Raw genomic sequence first — 17,854 nt, 5'->3', positions numbered from 1 at the left:
ATATTAACGGTCAGATTGAAAACAACATCGACCCAATTTCTCTGGGCAATGACGGGAGAGTTTTGAAAGTGACAAAACACTGTTTTCACACATTTAAAAACACTTAAACAATTAAACAATGTTTACCCAGGATTCAGGCACCTTCCCTGGCTTGTAAAATGTGGTGATGCGCCCTGGAGGTATCAGACTATTTAAACATGTATACCCAGGATTCAATCACTTTTCCTGGCTTGCAAAGTGCTGTGAAGCAGCCTGTTCTCTGGGTGCAGTCTGGGTGTGCATGGAGGGGTTTAGTCCGAGTGAAGAGTGCTCAAGTGTGGGAGGATGTGTAAGGCAGAGGAGGGTAACAAAAAAGGTTAAAGTGTGAACCTCCAGCAGGGCAGGTGGTGCTGTGAAGAAGGCCGAATATGGATGCCGATGGCCGGACGGTAAAGCACCGCAAAATCCACCCCCCCTTTAAGATAACCAGGGGCATGAGGTTCTGTAGGGTGTGAACATCTGGGTTTAGTCCGTGGGGGGGTGCTTAAGTCCGGGGGCCCGGGGTCTCACGGTGTGCGATGTTATGGAAGTGCGCATTTTAGGGATATATGCTGGAGCTGCTTAGTCCGTCGTTTGGGGCTCTTTGAGGGGCTACAAATAGGTGATTTTCCCGGTCTATTTCATGGAAGTCTGACATAGCCTGTTTGCACATGTCAGGGAGAGATGCTGGAGCTGCTTAGTCCGTCATGTGGGCCTCTGTGAGGGGCTACAAATAGGTGACTTGCCTGGTCTATTTCAGGATTTTAGAAATTCTCGAAAAAACGGCTAAGTGCCAACGGAGGAGGGGCTCAAAAAAGCGCAAGTCTTCGGCGCTTCGGGCGGAAGCCCCGGACACTTTTTCACTCCCCTGTTGCACTTTACAATGGAGAGGGGAATCGAGACCTCCCTTCCTCCGTCAAAAAAATGCATTCATCTTTTCCAAGCTACCATCGGCACGAAATCGGAAATCCGGTTTTTGAGAGCACTTAGAGTTTTTCTGACTCTGGAGGAATGTAAGGAGAGTTGTGCTTGAGGAAGAGGAAGAATGTATATGATTTAAGGGCCTGGCTATCTCAAGTACCTCCGGCATAAACACAGCAGACTCCTGTCGTCAGACCCCGGTCAAGACTGTCATGCGGTCTCCAGCAGCTTCCGGTAGTCAGACGCCTCTCAAGACCCCGGTCAAGACTGTCATGCGGTCTCCAGCAGCCTCCGGTAGTCAGGCGCCTCTCAAGACCCCGGTCAAGACTGTCATGCGGTCCCCAGCAGCCTCCTGTAATGAGGACTGGCCCTCTCCTCACTGGTCCACTGGGAGGGGACGGGGGACGTACATTCCGACATACAGGCATCATTGTGAGGGTGTCACACCGACAGTAAAACAGAAAGAAAGGTGTCTGTCCAATGTCAGCCGGATAAAGAACTTCCACGTATTCATGGCCCATGGTGTACCCGGCTGTCAGACTGGCTGTTCCTAAAAGACACGGAGATGGTCCGTGGCTGGAGCGAGTATATTGTAAAGTCGGGCCGGGCAGTCACAACATCGCTGTTGTTCCTGAAGAATGTGAACCATTTCCTGAGGTACTTGTCCGAGTCAAAGCTCCGGGGGTGCAGGCTCACCCAGTCTGATACGACCCACATCATCAGAGAGGTGAAAGCCAACATGAAAGACTTGAAAAAGTCTGTCACTGTCCACCAGTTTAAGATGAAGAGGAACAAGCTGGATCATCTGCCGAGCCAGGCGGAGCTTCTCGCCGCTGAGAAGCGCATCCCTGATCTCCTTGACCTGATGGCTTGCAACCCGACCTCAATCACCCAGTACCTGCTATATGGCTATCTAACCCTCCATTGGGGCCTCCTGTATGGCCACCGTCCGGGTGTGCACGCACACATGACCAACACTGAGGTGTTAGAGGCGGACAGAAGGGGCACTGCTGAGGGCTACATCATCCACGTGCAGGATCACAAGACTGCCAAGACATTTGGCGAAGCACAGTGAAGGAGTTTAGCTGGTCCTCAGAATGAATTCTTCCTTTTCACAACGGGGACGTACGCCTCCAGGAACCTGAACGCTCACTTGAAGAGGGCTTGGGCTGATGCTGGGCTAGTAACAGCCATCACCTTCACCATCCTGCGCACTGCCCTGGCTGACAATGCCAAGCATCACCAAGATCCAGAAAGCAGGTCGATTCTCGCCAGGTTTATGTGTCACGACGTAAGCACTGCAGACGCGTTCTACGCGAATACGCCTGGAATAAAGGAGGGATTGAAGATCCGCTCCATGTTCAGGGCGGCAGCAGCTGCAGCAGCATCATCGGAAGGAGTTCTACCGCCGTCAGATACCTCCGAAGAGGACTCAGGGGCGGAGAGCAGCGATGCCTCTTCTTCAGGTCCGGTTGATACTCCTGATGTGGGGGTAGGGGCCGTGGACTCAGCCTTTTCCCCCCAGCGCACCGTACAAGTTAGACGGCTAATATGGCCCCCGGGCCCCCACTAATCATGTTTTAATCATGTTGTTATTATGTTTATTGTGTATACTGTTTTTGTAAAAATCGTGTGATAATTAAATAAATAAAAAAACATTTTAATAACGTTTAAGATTCCCAGGGGTTGATACAGTGCCAGGTATCAGACTATTTAAACAAAGTTTACCCAGGATTCAGACACCTTCCCTGGCTTGTAAAATGTGGTGATGCGCCCTGGAGGTATCAGACTATTTAAACAAAGTTTACCCAGGATTCAGAGACCTTCCCTGGCTTGTAAAATGTGGTGATGCGCCCTGGAGGTATCAGACTATTTAAACAAAGTTTACCCAGGATTCAGACACCTTCCCTGGCTTGTAAAATGTGGTGATGCGCCCTGGAGGTATCAGACTATTTAAACAAAGTTTACCCAGGATTCAGACACCTTCCCTGGCTTGTAAAATGTGGTGATGCGCCCTGGAGGTATCAGACTATTTTAAACAACTTGCCCCCTCCTTTGAAACACTTATTTCCTGGGTTTTAGCCTGCTATTTTGCAAGATATGATTTAACATTGAAGCTCTCCTGGAAATGGACATATTCTGTCCTTCTCCAAGAGAGCTTCAATGTTAAATGATATCTTGCGAAATGACAGGCTAAAAATCTCTTCCAAACGTTTAAAAACACTTTTCCCGCCAATTTAAACATTATTTCTGGCTTGTAAAGTGCAGTGGTAGTATCAGACTATTTAAAGGGTTACCAGGGTGATGAGAACATCCTCCACAGGAGGGTGGGTGGTGCTGTGAATAAGGCCGAATATGGATGCCGATGGGCGGACGATAAAGCACCGCAAACTCCACCCCCCCTTTAAGGTTCCCAGGGGCACGAGGTTCTTGAGGGTGTGATCATCTGGGTTTAGTCCGTGGGGGAGTGCTTAAGTTCGGGGGCCCGGGGACCCAAGGTGCGCGAGGGTTATGAAAGTACGCAGTCAGGGAGAGATGCTGGAGCTGCTTAGTCCGTCATTTGGGCTCTGTGGGCCGCCAAAGAGAGGTGCTTTTCCCGGTGTATGTCATGGAAGTCTGCCATAGCCTGTGTCCTGTGAAATAGCCTGTTTGCCCATGTCAAATCTTGCTATTAATTGATAACTTTTAATAGGAATCTCTGTTTGACATGTGTTCAGAATGTGCTATTTATTCAGAAATAGCACATTCTGAATGACCCAGTGTACACATCGTTGTGTACCTCTGGGTCACAGCCTGCTGCTGCTGCCTCCCTGTATTCACAGCACTGTTCCCCAGCTTTCACACACTTATTTCTGGGTAAGAAAGCCATGTGCATCACCCTGGATCTCTGCCTGTGAGTGTGGGACCCTGCTTACAGCAGTGACTCTGCTGTACTGATGTTCTTGTACATTTCATGAGTCAAATGTGGATGAAATGGACAGGTTTCAAGCTCATTCCTGGGTTACATCGTGCTGTGAAGCAGCCTGTCCTCTGATTAGAGGTACAATTAGGTCTGTCACTTTGGGTAACCGCACCACTGTCAGGGCTATAGAGCAGGGTGAGGGTGGGTCAGGGCTATAGAGCAGGGTGAGGGTGGGTCAGGGCTATAGAGCAGGGTGGGTCAGGGCTATAGAGCAGGGTGAGGGTGGGTCAGGGTTATAGAGCAGGGTGGGTCAGGGTTATAGAGCAGGGTGGGTCAGGGCTATAGAGCAGGGTGGGTCAGGGCTATAGAGCAGGGTGAGGGTGGGTCAGGGTTATAGAGCAGGGTGGGTCAGGGTTATAGAGCAGGGTGGGTCAGGGTTATAGAGCAGGGTGGGTCAGGGCTATAGAGCAGGGTGGGGTCAGGGCTATAGAGCAGGGTGGGTCAGGGCTAGAGCAGGGGGAGGTGGGGGGTGGGTCAGGGTTATAGAGCAGGGTGGGTCAGGGCTATAGAGCAGGGTGAGGGTGGGTCAGGGCTATAGAGCAGGGTGGGTCAGGGCTATAGAGCAGGGTGAGGGTGGGTCAGGGCTATAGAGCAGGGTGGGTCAGGGCTATAGAGCAGGGTGGGGGTGGGTCAGGGCTATAGAGCAGGGTGAAGGTAGGTCAGGGTTATAGAGCAGGGTGAGGGTGGGTCAGGGCTATAGAGCAGGGTGAGGGTGGGTCAGGGCTATAGAGCAGGGTGGGGGTGGGTCAGGGCTATAGAACAGGGTGAGGCTGGGTCAGGGCTATAGAGCAGGGTGGGGGTGGGTCAGGGCTATAGAGCAGGGTGAGGGTGGGTCAGGGCTATAGAACAGGGTGAGGCTGGGTCAGGGCTATAGAGCAGGGTGGGGGTGGGTCAGGGCTATAGAGCAGGGTGAGGGTGGGTCAGGGCTATAGAGCAGGGTGAGGGTGGGTCAGGGCTATAGAGCAGGGTGAGGGTGGGTCAGGGCTATAGAACAGGGTGAGGCTGGGTCAGGGCTATAGAGCAGGGTGGGGGTGGGTCAGGGCTATAGAGCAGGGTGAGGGTGGGTCAGGGCTATAGAGCAGGGTGAGGGTGGGTCAGGGCTATAGAGCAGGGTGGGGGTGGGTCAGGGCTATAGAGCAGGGTGGGTCAGGGCTATAGAGCAGGGTGGGGGTGGGTCAGGGCTATAGAGTAGGGTGGGGGTGGGTCAGGGGATCTTATTTAAAATGCATTGTGTTGTTGTTTGTTGTTTGTTTGTTGTTCTGCATGTGACAGAGGATCCTGGAGCTGGAGGCCATGCTGTTCGAGGCTCTGCATCGGGAGGAGGCCTTCATGATGGAGGGGTTAAAGATGGAGGGGGGTCATCTCTCAGAGACTCTGACGGACGAGCAGAGGGATGGCCTTAAAAGAGCCATGGACCAATGGAAACGCTCCGTAATGTGTGAGCTGAGAGAGAGGGATGCGCAGATCCTCCGGGAGAGGATGGAGCTGCTGACACTCACACAGCAGGTAAACAAGTAAACAACAGAGGCCTGTGTGAGAAAGCCCTTTCAACATGGATACCTTTGAGGTATACGGCTTAAATAACGCTAACAAACAAACTGACAGGTGTTGTTGTGTTTACCTGACAGGTGTTGTTGTGACTAAGTCCAGTCAGCATCAGTACCCGGATCAGAGTACACTAAGTCCAGTCAGCATCAGAACCCGGATCAGAGTACACTAAGTCCAGTCAGCATCAGTACCCAGATCAGAGTACACTAAGTCCAGTCAGCATCAGTACCCGGATCAGAGTACACTAAGTCCAGTCAGCATCAGTACCCGGATCAGAGTACACTAAGTCCAGTCAGCATCAGTACCCGGATCAGAGTACACTAAGTCCAGTCAGCATCAGTACCCGGATCAGAGTACACTAAGTCCAGTCAGCATCAGTACCCGGATCAGAGTACACTAAGTCCAGTCAGCATCAGTACCCGGATCAGAGTACACTAAGTCCAGTCAGCATCAGTAACCCGGATCAGAGTACACTAAGTCCAGTCAGCATCAGTACCCGGATCAGAGTACACTAAGTCCAGTCAGCATCAGTACCCGGATCAGAGTACACTAAGTACAGTCAGCATCAGTACCCGGATCAGAGTACAGTAAGTACAGTCAGCATCAGTACCCGATCAGAGTACACTAAGTCCAGTCAGCATCAGTACCCGGATCAGAGTACACTAAGTCCAGTCAGCATCAGTACCCGGATCAGAGTACACTAAGTCCAGTCAGCATCAGTACCCGGATCAGAGTACAGTAAGTACAGTCAGCATCAGTACCCGGATCAGAGTACACTAAGTACAGTCAGCATCAGTACCCGGATCAGAGTACACTAAGTCCAGTCAGCATCAGTACCCGGATCAGAGTACACTAAGTCCAGTCAGCATCAGTACCCGGATCAGAGTACACTAAGTCCAGTCAGCATCAGTACCCGGATCAGAGTACACTAAGTCCAGTCAGCATCAGTACCCGGATCAGAGTACATTAAGTCCAGTCAGCATCAGTACCCGGATCAGAGTACACTAAGTCCAGTCAGCATCAGTACCCGGATCAGAGTACACTAAGTCCAGTCAGCATCAGTACCCGGATCAGAGTACACTAAGTCCAGTCAGCATCAGTACCCGGATCAGAGTACACTAAGTCCAGTCAGCATCAGTACCCGGACCAGAGTACACTAAGTCCAGTCAGCATCAGTACCCGGATCAGAGTACACTAAGTCCAGTCAGCATCAGAACCCGGATCAGAGTACACTAAGTCCAGTCAGCATCAGTACCCGGATCAGAGTACACTAAGTCCAGTCAGCATCAGTACCCGGATCAGAGTACACTAAGTCCAGTCAGCATCAGTACCCGGATCAGAGTACACTGAGTCCAGTCCGCGGCACATCACCTCATGATGTATCACATGTCTCCTGATCCGAGTCCCTGAGCGTGTCTGGCCGTGCAGCACTCACAGCGTCACAGACTGGATGAAGCATTATGTCAGCAACACGTTGAGGAAACTCTGAGTCAGAGGTGATGAGAGTCAGACGGTGTGTTAGACGGGCCGTGACATCATGAACCTGCTGATGGACGCATTCCAACACTTGCTCTGCTCCAGCTGTGTTCACCTTGCAGCTGCAGCTCTGAGGCTTTGATCCTGATCAAGTGTTCGAGTCATGTTTAAAGTTTAACTTCTTCATGTGTCTAATATTATAGTTGACTTTTCATTCAGGAAGTATGACGCTGCGCTGTCAGTAGCTTCTCCATGTCTGTGATTGGTCGAATGCTCCAGATCCCGCCCCTCTCATGTGAACACCTAGCTAGAGAGGACACGGCTGGCTGAGCGATCCACTTGATAACCCGCGTCGTAGGACCGCTTAGCGAGAGCGTGTATGTTTTGGATTAGGCCAACCGGCTAACTCCAACATATCAGGTTAGGTTGAACCGGCTTCGTAGTACAGGCCTCTGTTGTTGTGTTTACCTCACAGGTGTTGTTCAATCAATGTTTATTTATATAGCCTAATATCGCAAATGTTACATTTGTCTCAGTGGACTTCACAGTTTGCACAGAATATCAGTATGACAATACGACACCCTCTGCCCTCAGACCCTCTGTCCTTAGACCCTCTGCCCTCAGACCCTCTGTCCTTAGACCCTCTGCCCTCAGACCCTCTGTCCTTAGACCCTCTGCCCTCAGACCCTCTGTCCTTAGACCCTCTGTCCTTAGACCCTCTGTCTATTGAACCTCTGTCCTCAGACCCTCTGTCCTTAGACCCTCTGTCCTTAGACCCTCTGTCCTTAGACCCTCTGTCCTTAGACCCTCTGTCCTCAGACCCTCTGTCCTTAGACCCTCACATCGTACAAGGGGAAACTTCCGAAGAAACCCCACAGTTTAAAGGGAACATGGGAGAAACCTCAGGGAGAGCAGCAGAGGAGGGATCCCTCTCCCAGGACGGACAGACATGCAAAAGATGCCGTGTGTTCTTGTGTTTACCTCACATCTGTTGTTGTGTTTACCTCAAATCTGTTGTTGTGTTTACCTGACAGGTGTTGTTGTGTCTGTTTCAGAGGATCAAGGATCTGGAGGAGTTTATAGAAGCACAGAAGCGACAGATCAAAGAGCTTGAAGAGAAGGTACAGACCAGAAACACAGATCATCTTTCAGATCAAACTCTGATCCTGACTCTGATCCTGACTCTGATCCTGACTCTTATCCTGATCCTGACTCTGATCCTGACTCTGATCCTGATCCTGACTCTGATCCTGACTCTGATCCTGACTCTGATCCTGACTCTGATCCTGATCCTGACTCTGATCCTGACTCTGATCCTGACTCTGATCCTGACTCTGATCCTGACTCTGATCCTGATCCTGACTCTGATCCTGACTCTGATCCTGATCCTGACTCTGATCCTGACTCTGATCCTGACTCTGATCCTGACTCTGACCTTCTGATCCTGACTCTGATCCTGACTCTGATCCTGATCCTGACTCTGATCCTGACTCTGATCCTGACTCTGATCCTGACTCTGATCCTGACTCTGATCCTGACTCTGAACCTGACTCTGATCCTGACTCTGATCCTGACTCTGATCCTGACTCTGATCCTGACTCTGATCCTGACTCTGATCCTGACTCTGATCCTGACTCTGATCCTGACTCTGATCCTGACTCTGATCCTGACTCTGAACCTGACTCTGATCCTGACTCTGATCCTGACTCTGACCTGATCCTGACTCTGATCCTGACTCTGATCCTGACTCTGATCCTGACTCTGATCCTGACTCTGATCCTGACTCTGAACCTGACTCTGATCCTGACTCTGAACCTGACTCTGAACGTGACTCTGATCCTGACTCTGATCCTGATCCTGACTCTGATCCTGACTCTAATCCTGACTCTGAACCTGACTCTGATCCTGATCCTGACTCTGATCCTGACTCTGATCCTGACTCTGAACCTGACTCTGATCCTGACTCTGAACCTGACTCTGAACCTGACTCTGATCCTGACTCTGAACCTGACTCTGATCCTGATCCTGACTCTGATCCTGATCCTGACTCTGACTCTGATCCTGACTCTGATCCTGACTCTGATCCTGACTCTGATCCTGACTCTGATCCTGACTCTGATCCTGACTCTGAACCTGACTCTGATCCTGACTCTGATCCTGACTCTGATCCTGACTCTGAACCTGACCTGATCCTGATCCTGACTCTGATCCGACTCTGATCCTGACTCTGATCCTGATCCTGACTCTGATCCTGATCCTGACTCTGATCCTGACTCTGACTCTGATCCTGACTCTGATCCTGACTCTGAACCTGACTCTGAACCTGACTCTGATCCTGACTCTGATCCTGACTCTGATCCTGACTCTGATCCTGACTCTCTGATTGGTTCTCTGATCCTGACTCTCTGATTGGTTCTCTGATCCTGACTCTCTGATTGGTTCTCTGATCTCTCCTCAGTTCCTCTTCCTCTTCCTCTTCTTCTCGCTGGCCTTCATCCTCTGGTCCTAACGGCAGCTGGTGAGTACAACTCAGTATTCAGGTAGTACTCAGGTAGTAGTTAAGTAATCAGGGTGTACTGAAGTATTCAGGTAGTACTCAGGTAGCAGTGAAGTACTCAGGTAATATTCAAGTAGCAGTGAAGTATTCAGGGTGTACTGAAGTACTCAGGTAGCAGTGAAGTACTCAGGTAGTACTCAGGTAGCAGTGAAGTATGCAGGTAGTACTCAGGTAGCAGTGAAGTACTTAGGGTGTACTGAAGTACTCAGGTAGTACTCAGGGAGTAGTTAAGTATTCAGGTAGTACTCAGGTAGCAGTGAAGTATTCAGGTAGTACTCAGGTAGCGGTGAAGTATTCAGGTAGTACTCAGGTGGCAGTGAAGTATTCAGGTAGTACTCAGGTAGCGGTTAAGTATTCAGGTAGTATTCAGGAAGTATTCAGGTAGTACTCAGGTAGCAGTGAAGTATTCAGGTGGTACTCAGTTAGCAGTAAAGTATTCAGGTAGTACTCAGGTAGCAGTGAAGTATTCAGGTAGTACTCAGGTAGCAGTGAAGTATTCAGGTAGTACTCAGGTAGCGGTGAAGTATTCAGATAGTACTCAGGTAGCAGTGAAGTATTCAGGTAGTACTCAGGTAGCAGTGAAGTATTCAGGTAGTACTCAGGTAGCAGTGAAGTATTCAGGTAGTACTCAGGTAGCAGTGAAGTATTCAGGTAGTACTCAGGTAGCAGTGAAGTATTCAGGTAGTACTCAGGTAGCAGTGAAGTATTCAGGTAGTACTCAGGTAGCGGTGAAGTATTCAGGTAGTACTCAGGTAGCAGTGAAGTATTCAGGTAGTTCTCAGGTAGCAGTGAAGTATTCAGGTAGTACTCAGGTAGCAGTGATGTATGCAGGTAGTACTCAGGTAGCGGTGAAGTATTCAGGTAGTACTCAGGTAGCGGTGAAGTTCTCAGGTAGTACTCAGGTAGCAGTGAAGTATTCAGGTAGTACTCAGGTAGCGGTGAAGTATTCAGGTAGTACTCAGGTAGCAGTGAAGTATTCAGGTAGTACTCAGGTAGCGGTGAAGTATTCAGGTAGTACTCAGGTGGCAGTGAAGTATTCAGGTAGTACTCAGGTAGCGGTTAAGTATTCAGGTAGTATTCAGGAAGTATTCAGGTAGTACTCAGGTAGCAGTGAAGTATTCAGGTGGTACTCAGTTAGCAGTAAAGTATTTAGGTAGTACTCAGGTAGCAGTGAAGTATTCAGGTGGTACTCAGTTAGCAGTAAAGTATTCAGGTAGTACTCAGGTAGCAGTGAAGTATTCAGGTAGTACTCAGGTAGCAGTGAAGTATTCAGGTAGTACTCAGGTAGCAGTGAAGTATTCAGGTAGTACTCAGGTAGCAATGATGTATGCAGGTAGTACTCAGGTAGCGGTGAAGTATTCAGGTAGTACTCAGGTAGCGGTGAAGTTCTCAGGTAGTACTCAGGTAGCAGTGAAATATTCAGGTAGTACTCAGGTAGCGGTGAAGTATTCAGGTAGTACTCAGGTAGCAGTGAAGTATTCAGGTTGTACTCAGGTAGCGGTGAAGTATTCAGGTAGTACTCAGGTAGCGGTGAAGTATTCAGGTAGTACTCAGGTAGCAGTGAAGTACTCAGGTAGTATTCAGGTAGCAGTGAAGTATGCAGGTAGCACTCAGGTAGCGGTGAAGTATTCAGGTAGTACTCAGGTAGCAGTGAAGTATTCAGGTAGTACTCAGGTAGCGGTGAAGTATTCAGGTAGTACTCAGGTAGCGGTGAAGTATTCAGGTAGTACTCAGGTAGCGGTGAAGTATTCAGGTAGTACTCAGGTAGAGGTGAAGTATTCAGGTAGTACTCAGGTAGCGGTGAAGTATTCAGGTAGTACTCAGGTAGCAGTGAAGTATTCAGGTAGTACTCAGGTAGCGGTGAAGTATTCAGGTAGTACTCAGGTAGTACTCAGGTAGCAGTGAAATATTCAGGTTGTACTCAGGTAGCGGTGAAGTATTCAGGTAGTACTCAGATAGCAGTGAAGTATTCAGGTAGTACTCAGGTAGCGGTGAAGTATTCAGGTTGTACTCAGGTAGCAGTGAAGTATTCAGGTAGTACTCAGGTAGCAGTGAAGTATTCAGGTAGTACTCAGGTAGCAGTGAAGTATTCAGGTAGTACTCAGGTAGCAATGATGTATGCAGGTAGTACTCAGGTAGCGGTGAAGTATTCAGGTAGTACTCAGGTAGCGGTGAAGTTCTCAGGTAGTACTCAGGTAGCAGTGAAATATTCAGGTAGTACTCAGGTAGCGGTGAAGTATTCAGGTAGTACTCAGGTAGCAGTGAAGTATTCAGGTTGTACTCAGGTAGCGGTGAAGTATTCAGGTAGTACTCAGGTAGCGGTGAAGTATTCAGGTAGTACTCAGGTAGCAGTGAAGTACTCAGGTAGTATTCAGGTAGCAGTGAAGTATGCAGGTAGCACTCAGGTAGCGGTGAAGTATTCAGGTAGTACTCAGGTAGCAGTGAAGTATTCAGGTAGTACTCAGGTAGCGGTGAAGTATTCAGGTAGTACTCAGGTAGCGGTGAAGTATTCAGGTAGTACTCAGGTAGCGGTGAAGTATTCAGGTAGTACTCAGGTAGAGGTGAAGTATTCAGGTAGTACTCAGGTAGCGGTGAAGTATTCAGGTAGTACTCAGGTAGCAGTGAAGTATTCAGGTAGTACTCAGGTAGCGGTGAAGTATTCAGGTAGTACTCAGGTAGTACTCAGGTAGCAGTGAAATATTCAGGTTGTACTCAGGTAGCGGTGAAGTATTCAGGTAGTACTCAGGTAGCAGTGAAGTATTCAGGTAGTACTCAGGTAGCGGTGAAGTATTCAGGTTGTACTCAGGTAGCGGTGAAGTATTCAGGTTGTACTCAGGTAGCGGTGAAGTATTCAGGTAGTACTCAGGTAGCGGTGAAGTATTCAGGTTGTACTCAGGTAGCGGTGAAGTATTCAGGTAGTACTCAGGTAGCAGTGAAGTATTCAGGTAGTACTCAGGTAGCAGTGAAGTATGCAGGTAGTACTCAGTACCTGTATGATGATGTCACAGTGAGGCTGCGGTCCGGTCTGTGTTTCAGAGTCCAGCAGGGCTCAGTCTGCTTCAGATGGACCTCACAGGGTTTCAGGTGATCCAGCACCTCACCGCCCACTGCCGTGCACCTGCTGCTGTCCACCAATAACAGCAGAGCCTGGCTGTCAGCTGACTCTGGTCCCGCTCAGAGACTCGGCCAGGAAGGGACGGTCCTACCTCAGACAACAGGCCAGGAAGGGACGGTCCCGCTCAGAGACTAGGCCAGGATGGGACGGTCCTACCTCAGACAACAGGCCAGGAAGGGACGGTCCCGCCTCAGAGACCAGGACAGGAAGGGACGGTCCCGCCTCAGAGACCAGGACAGGAAGGGACGTCCCGCCTCAGAAACCAGGACAGGAAGGGACGGTCCCGCCTCAGAGACCAGGACAGGAAGGGACGTCCTGCCTCAGAGACCAGGACAGGAAGGGACGTCCCGCCTCAGAGACCAGGACAGGAAGGGATGATCCCGCCTCAGAGACCAGGACAGGAAGGGACAGTCCAGCCTCAGAGACCAGGACAGGAAGGGACCAACACGCCTCAGGAGGTCTCAGGTGGCCGGTTCAACAACAGCTGGACCAATGTGGTGCTGGACTCAAATACAAATGCTTTTACAGGTACAGGTACTGTTAGGGGTTATGGACGGACTGTCCCAGCTGTTGGACTTAAGTGTTCAGGTGGACATTGGGGTCTTTTCTCAACCCTAACACTAAACCATATCAACATGCCAAGAACTAGTGTGACGTGAGACGTCTCTGAGCGACTGAAGAGGAGACGTCTCTGAGAGACTGAAGAGGAGACGTCTCTGAGAGACTGAAGAGGAGACGTCTCTGAGAGACTGAAGAGGAGATGTCTCTCAGAGACTGAAGAGGAGACGTCTCTGAGAGACTGAAGAGGAGACGTCTCTGAGCGACTGAAGAGGAGACGTCTCTGAGAGACTGAAGAGGAGACGTCTCTGAGAGACTGAAGAGGAGATGTCTCTCAGAGACTGAAGAGGAGACGTCTCTGAGAGACTGAAGAGGAGACGTCTCTGAGAGACTGAATAGGAGACGTCTCTGAGAGACTGAAGAGGAGACGTCTCTGAGAGACTGAAGAGGAGACGTCTCTCAGATACTGAAGAGGAGACGTCTCTGAGAGACTGAAGAGATGACGTCTCTGAGAGACTGAAGAGGAGACGTCTCTGAGAGACTGAAGAGGAGACGTCTCTCAGAGACTCTAGAGGAGACGTCTCTGAGAGACTGAAGAGGAGACGTCTGAGAGACTGAATAGGAGACGTCTCTGAGAGACTGAAGAGGAGACGTCTCTCAGAGACTGGACCATGTTCAGTGTCCTAACCCTTGTGTTCAGATTGAATCCAGACCATGCAGACCCTCTGAGGAAGAGGTCCAGGACCCTCTGAGGAAGAGGTCCAGGACCCTCTGAGGAAGAGGTTCAGGACCCTCTGAGGAAGAGGTCCAGGTCTTCATCAGCACAAACTAAGATCTGTATTGAAACGACTCTTTAAGAGAAAAGTATTGAATAGATTCCAGAAAAGTACGAGGTTAAAAAAAAGGTTTATATTTGAATGTTTTCTTTATTTAAAGGGAGTGAAAGCTCTCCGGTGGTCTGTTGACTCACATTTCTTTATTCTTTATTATGCATGTGAATTATTGTTATCTTTGCTGATGATTTATTTATTTATTCTTCATTAAACGTCAACCCTTCCTCTGGACGTTCAGTCTGCTGTGTTCATGTTACTACACACCGTACTACACACTGTACTACACACCGTACTACACACTGTACTACACACTGTACTACACACTGTACTACACACCGTACTACACACCGTACTACACACTGTACTACACACCGTACTACACACCGTACTACACACTGTACTACACACCGTACTACACACCGTACTACACACTGTACTACACACCGTACTACACACTGTACTACACACTGTACTACACACTGTACTACACACCGTACTACACACCGTACTACACACTGTACTACACACCGTACTACACACCGTACTACACACTGTACTACACACCGTACTACACACCGTACTACACACTGTACTACACACGGTACTACACACTGTACTACACACTGTACTACACACCGTACTACACACCGTACTACACACTGTACTACACACCGTACTACACACTGTACTCCACACCGTACTACACACCGTACTACACACCGTACTACACACCGTACTACACACTGTACTACACACCATACTACACACCGTACTACACACCGTACTACACACTGTACTACACACCGTACTACACACCGTACTACACACTGTACTACACACTGTACTACACACTGTAACACACACTGTACTACACACTGTAACACACACTGTACTACACACTGTACTACACACTGTAACACACACTGTACTACACACTGTAACACACACTGTAACACACACTGTACTACACACTGTACTACACACTGTAACACACACTGTACTACACACTGTACTACACACTGTACTACACACCGTACTACACACCGTACTACACACTGTATTACACACCGTACTACACACTGTACTACACACTGTACTACACACTGTATAATACTACATGTACACTGTCAGTGTGTCTCTGAGATTCAGTCAGACAGGAAGTCACTGAAACACACTCTGTTACGGTCCACTGACTGACCGTGTGTGTGTGTGTGTGTGTGTGTGTGTGTGTGTGTGTGTGTGTGAGTGTGTGTGTGTGTGTGTGTGTGTGTGTGTGTTAACATAAAGTGAATTTGACAGGCACAGAAATCCAGTTCAGACTGCAGTGTCTTCAGACAGCAAAGTAATGAGCACTGACCTGTGTGTGTGTGTGTGTGTGTGTGTGTGTGTGTGTGTGTGTGTGTGTGTGTGTGTGTGTGTGTGTGTGTGTGTGTGTGTGTGTGTGTGTGTGTGTGTGTGTGTGTGTGTTTCCACTGCTCCAGAGTCCAGTCTATACACCCTCCACTCCACGCTTGGCATGGTGTTGGTGTGAAAGCCCCAAATGATTCAGAGGAGTGTCCCAGTAGTGCTCCTCCTCCTCCTCCTCCTCCTCCTCCTCCTCCTCCTCCTCCTCCTCCTCCCTCCTCCTCCTCCTCCTCCTCCTCCTCCTCCTCCTCCTCCTCCTCCTCCTCCTCCTCTCCTCTCATTCCTCTCCATGATGTCTGATGAGAGGAGGTGTTCTCAGGACTCGTCCTCCTCTCTTCTCTCCCGGCTGGGGTCTGACTCCCCTCGGCCTCGGATGAAATATGGAGGAATGTTCAGCAGCGTGGAGGGAGCGTTCGAGAACAAGACGCTGACGTTCAGTCCACAGAGAGGAGGAGGAGGAGGAGGAGGAGGAGGAGGAGGAGGAGGAGGAGGAGGAGGAGGAGGAGGACAGCCGGTGGTGTTTCCCTCCGGACACGCCCGGGAAAACTACGGCAAGAGAGAGGTGACTCTTTTTATGTGTTTTAGCTACATGTAAACTCAGCAGAACCCAGCGGAGAACGTGTCGTACAGACAACACGGTTCCTGTGGGGTGGGTTCCTCTGGGGTTAGGGTTCCTGTGGGGTGGGTTCCTGTGGGGTGGGTTCCTCTGGGGTGGGTTCCTCTGGGGTGGGTTCCTCTGGGGTGGGTTCCTGTGGGTTGGGTTCCTGTGGGGTGGGTTCCTGTGGGGTGGGTTCCTCTGGGGTGGGTTCCTCTGGGGTGGGTTCCTGTGGGTTGGGTTCCTGTGGGGTGGGTTCCTGTGGGGTGGGTTCCTGTGGGGTGGGTTCCTCTGGGGTGGGTTCCTCTGAGGTGGGTTCCTGTGGGGTGGGTTCCTCTGAGGTGGTTTCCTCTGGGGTGAGTTCCTCTGGGGTGGGTTCCTGTGGGGTGGGTTCCTCTGGGGTGGGTTCCTCTGGGGTCGGTTCCTCTGGGGTGGGTTCCTGTGGGGTGGGTTCCTCTGGGGTGGGTTCCTCTGGGGTCGGTTCCTCTGGGGTGGGTTCCTCTGAGGTGGGTTCCTCTGGGGTGGGTTCCTCTGGGGTGGGTTCCTCTTGGGTCGGTTCCTCTGGGGTCGGTTCCTCTGGGGTCGGTTCCTCTGAGGTCGGTTCCTCTGGGGTCGTTCCTCTGGGGTCGGTTCCTCTGGGGTCGGTTCCTCTGGGGTCGGTTCCTCTGAGGTCGGTTCCTCTGGGGTCGGTTCCTCTGGGGTCGTTCCTCTGGGGTCGGTTCCTCTGGGGTCGGTTCCTCTGAGGTCGGTTCCTCTGGGGTCGGTTCCTCTGAGGTCGGTTCCTCTGGGGTCGGTTCCTCTGGGGTCGGTTCCTCTGAGGTCGGTTCCTCTGGGGTCGTTCCTCTGGGGTCGGTTCCTCTGGGGTCGGTTCCTCTGAGGTCGGTTCCTCTGGGGTCGGTTCCTCTGGGGTCGGTTCCTCTGAGGTCGGTTCCTCTGGGGTCGGTTCCTCTGGGGTCGGTACCTCTGGGGTCGGTTCCTCTGGGGTCGGTTCCTCTGGGGAACCTGCTCAGCTCCTGTTGTTCCACTGTCCAATCTCCGGAGAACTGTGCTGTCACTCAACAGCCTGAGTAGCCAATGGGGTGGCTCCGCTGAAAGTCCCGCCCACGCTTAAGGTTTGAGTCAAAATGTCTAACAGAAAATAGCAAACAAGAGGAAAGTGAGATCAGAGACGCAGAGGTTCCTCGTTAACAGAACCCTAAGTTAGAGTTCTACTTTTGAGATTCATTTCGATCAGAGTATCATTTTCTGTGAAACTCTTATTTGATCTCGATCTGAACGGCAGCTCTGCAGACGTTCCTATTTAAATCAGAAAACAATATGATATTTATTTAAAGGTCCTGACATGGCCATTTCTACTGATCATAATTCCATTGTTGAGGTCTACTAGAATAGATTTACATTATTCTATATAATTGAATAATATAAATTGGGTACCAATGGGTCCATTTGGGTATGGGCGCGTCACTGAGCCCAGGAAGTAAGAAATGCAAAAAGAGAAATCCCCAACGAAGCGTTCTGGGGCAGCACAGACAGGTGTGTGTTAGAGTGTTACTCGCCACAGGGTGCACTTTGAGGGGTTGGGACTCTGCAGACCAGAACACAAGGGGACGGGTCAGAACCAGAACACAAGGGACGGGTCAGAACCAGAACACAAGGGACGGGTCAGAACCAGAACACAAGGGACGGGTCAGAACCAGAACACAAGGGACAGGTCAGAACCAGAGAAGCAGGACATGGGACCTTTAAATCAGAAACATGTCAATTACAGAAACACAAATCTGATGCGATTTAAATCACTAACTCTGATTCTGGAAGAGTTTCTCTGTTTCCAAATGATAAACCAATCCGTGACAGTAGGAATCAGGTC

The 17,854-nt window shown here is 50.2% G+C and overlaps 1 protein-coding gene across 1 annotated transcript; it reads left to right on the top strand.

The window, feature by feature from the left end:
* Nucleotides 1-5,127: 5,127 nt before the first annotated feature.
* LOC117444816 (janus kinase and microtubule-interacting protein 3-like) lies at nucleotides 5,128-14,219 on the top strand. Its single transcript, XM_034080192.2, has 4 exons — nucleotides 5,128-5,407; nucleotides 7,981-8,046; nucleotides 9,384-9,443; nucleotides 12,519-14,219. Exons 1-3 carry the CDS (start codon nucleotides 5,195-5,197, stop codon nucleotides 9,432-9,434), a joined length of 330 nt encoding a protein of 109 aa, XP_033936083.1. The 5' UTR covers nucleotides 5,128-5,194; the 3' UTR covers nucleotides 9,435-9,443; nucleotides 12,519-14,219.
* The last annotated feature ends 3,635 nt before the right edge of the window (nucleotides 14,220-17,854 follow it).

The sequence above is a fragment of the Pseudochaenichthys georgianus genome, unplaced genomic scaffold (assembly GCF_902827115.2).
Source record: "Pseudochaenichthys georgianus unplaced genomic scaffold, fPseGeo1.2 scaffold_934_arrow_ctg1, whole genome shotgun sequence".
Lineage (NCBI taxonomy): Eukaryota > Metazoa > Chordata > Actinopteri > Perciformes > Channichthyidae > Pseudochaenichthys > Pseudochaenichthys georgianus.
Note: the sequence above shows the minus strand (reverse complement) of the source record. Positions and strands in the feature narration are given on the sequence as shown.

Bases quoted from the DNA above. Each gene is read 5' to 3' on its own strand.
- LOC117444816 (XM_034080192.2), top strand. From the start codon at position 5,195: ATGCTGTTCGAGGCTCTGCATCGGGAGGAGGCCTTCATGATGGAGGGG. The intron at 5,408-7,980 runs GTAAACAAGTAA...TGTCTGTTTCAG, and splicing joins TGCTGACACTCACACAGCAG to AGGATCAAGGATCTGGAGGA. The intron at 8,047-9,383 runs GTACAGACCAGA...ATCTCTCCTCAG, and splicing joins TCAAAGAGCTTGAAGAGAAG to TTCCTCTTCCTCTTCCTCTT.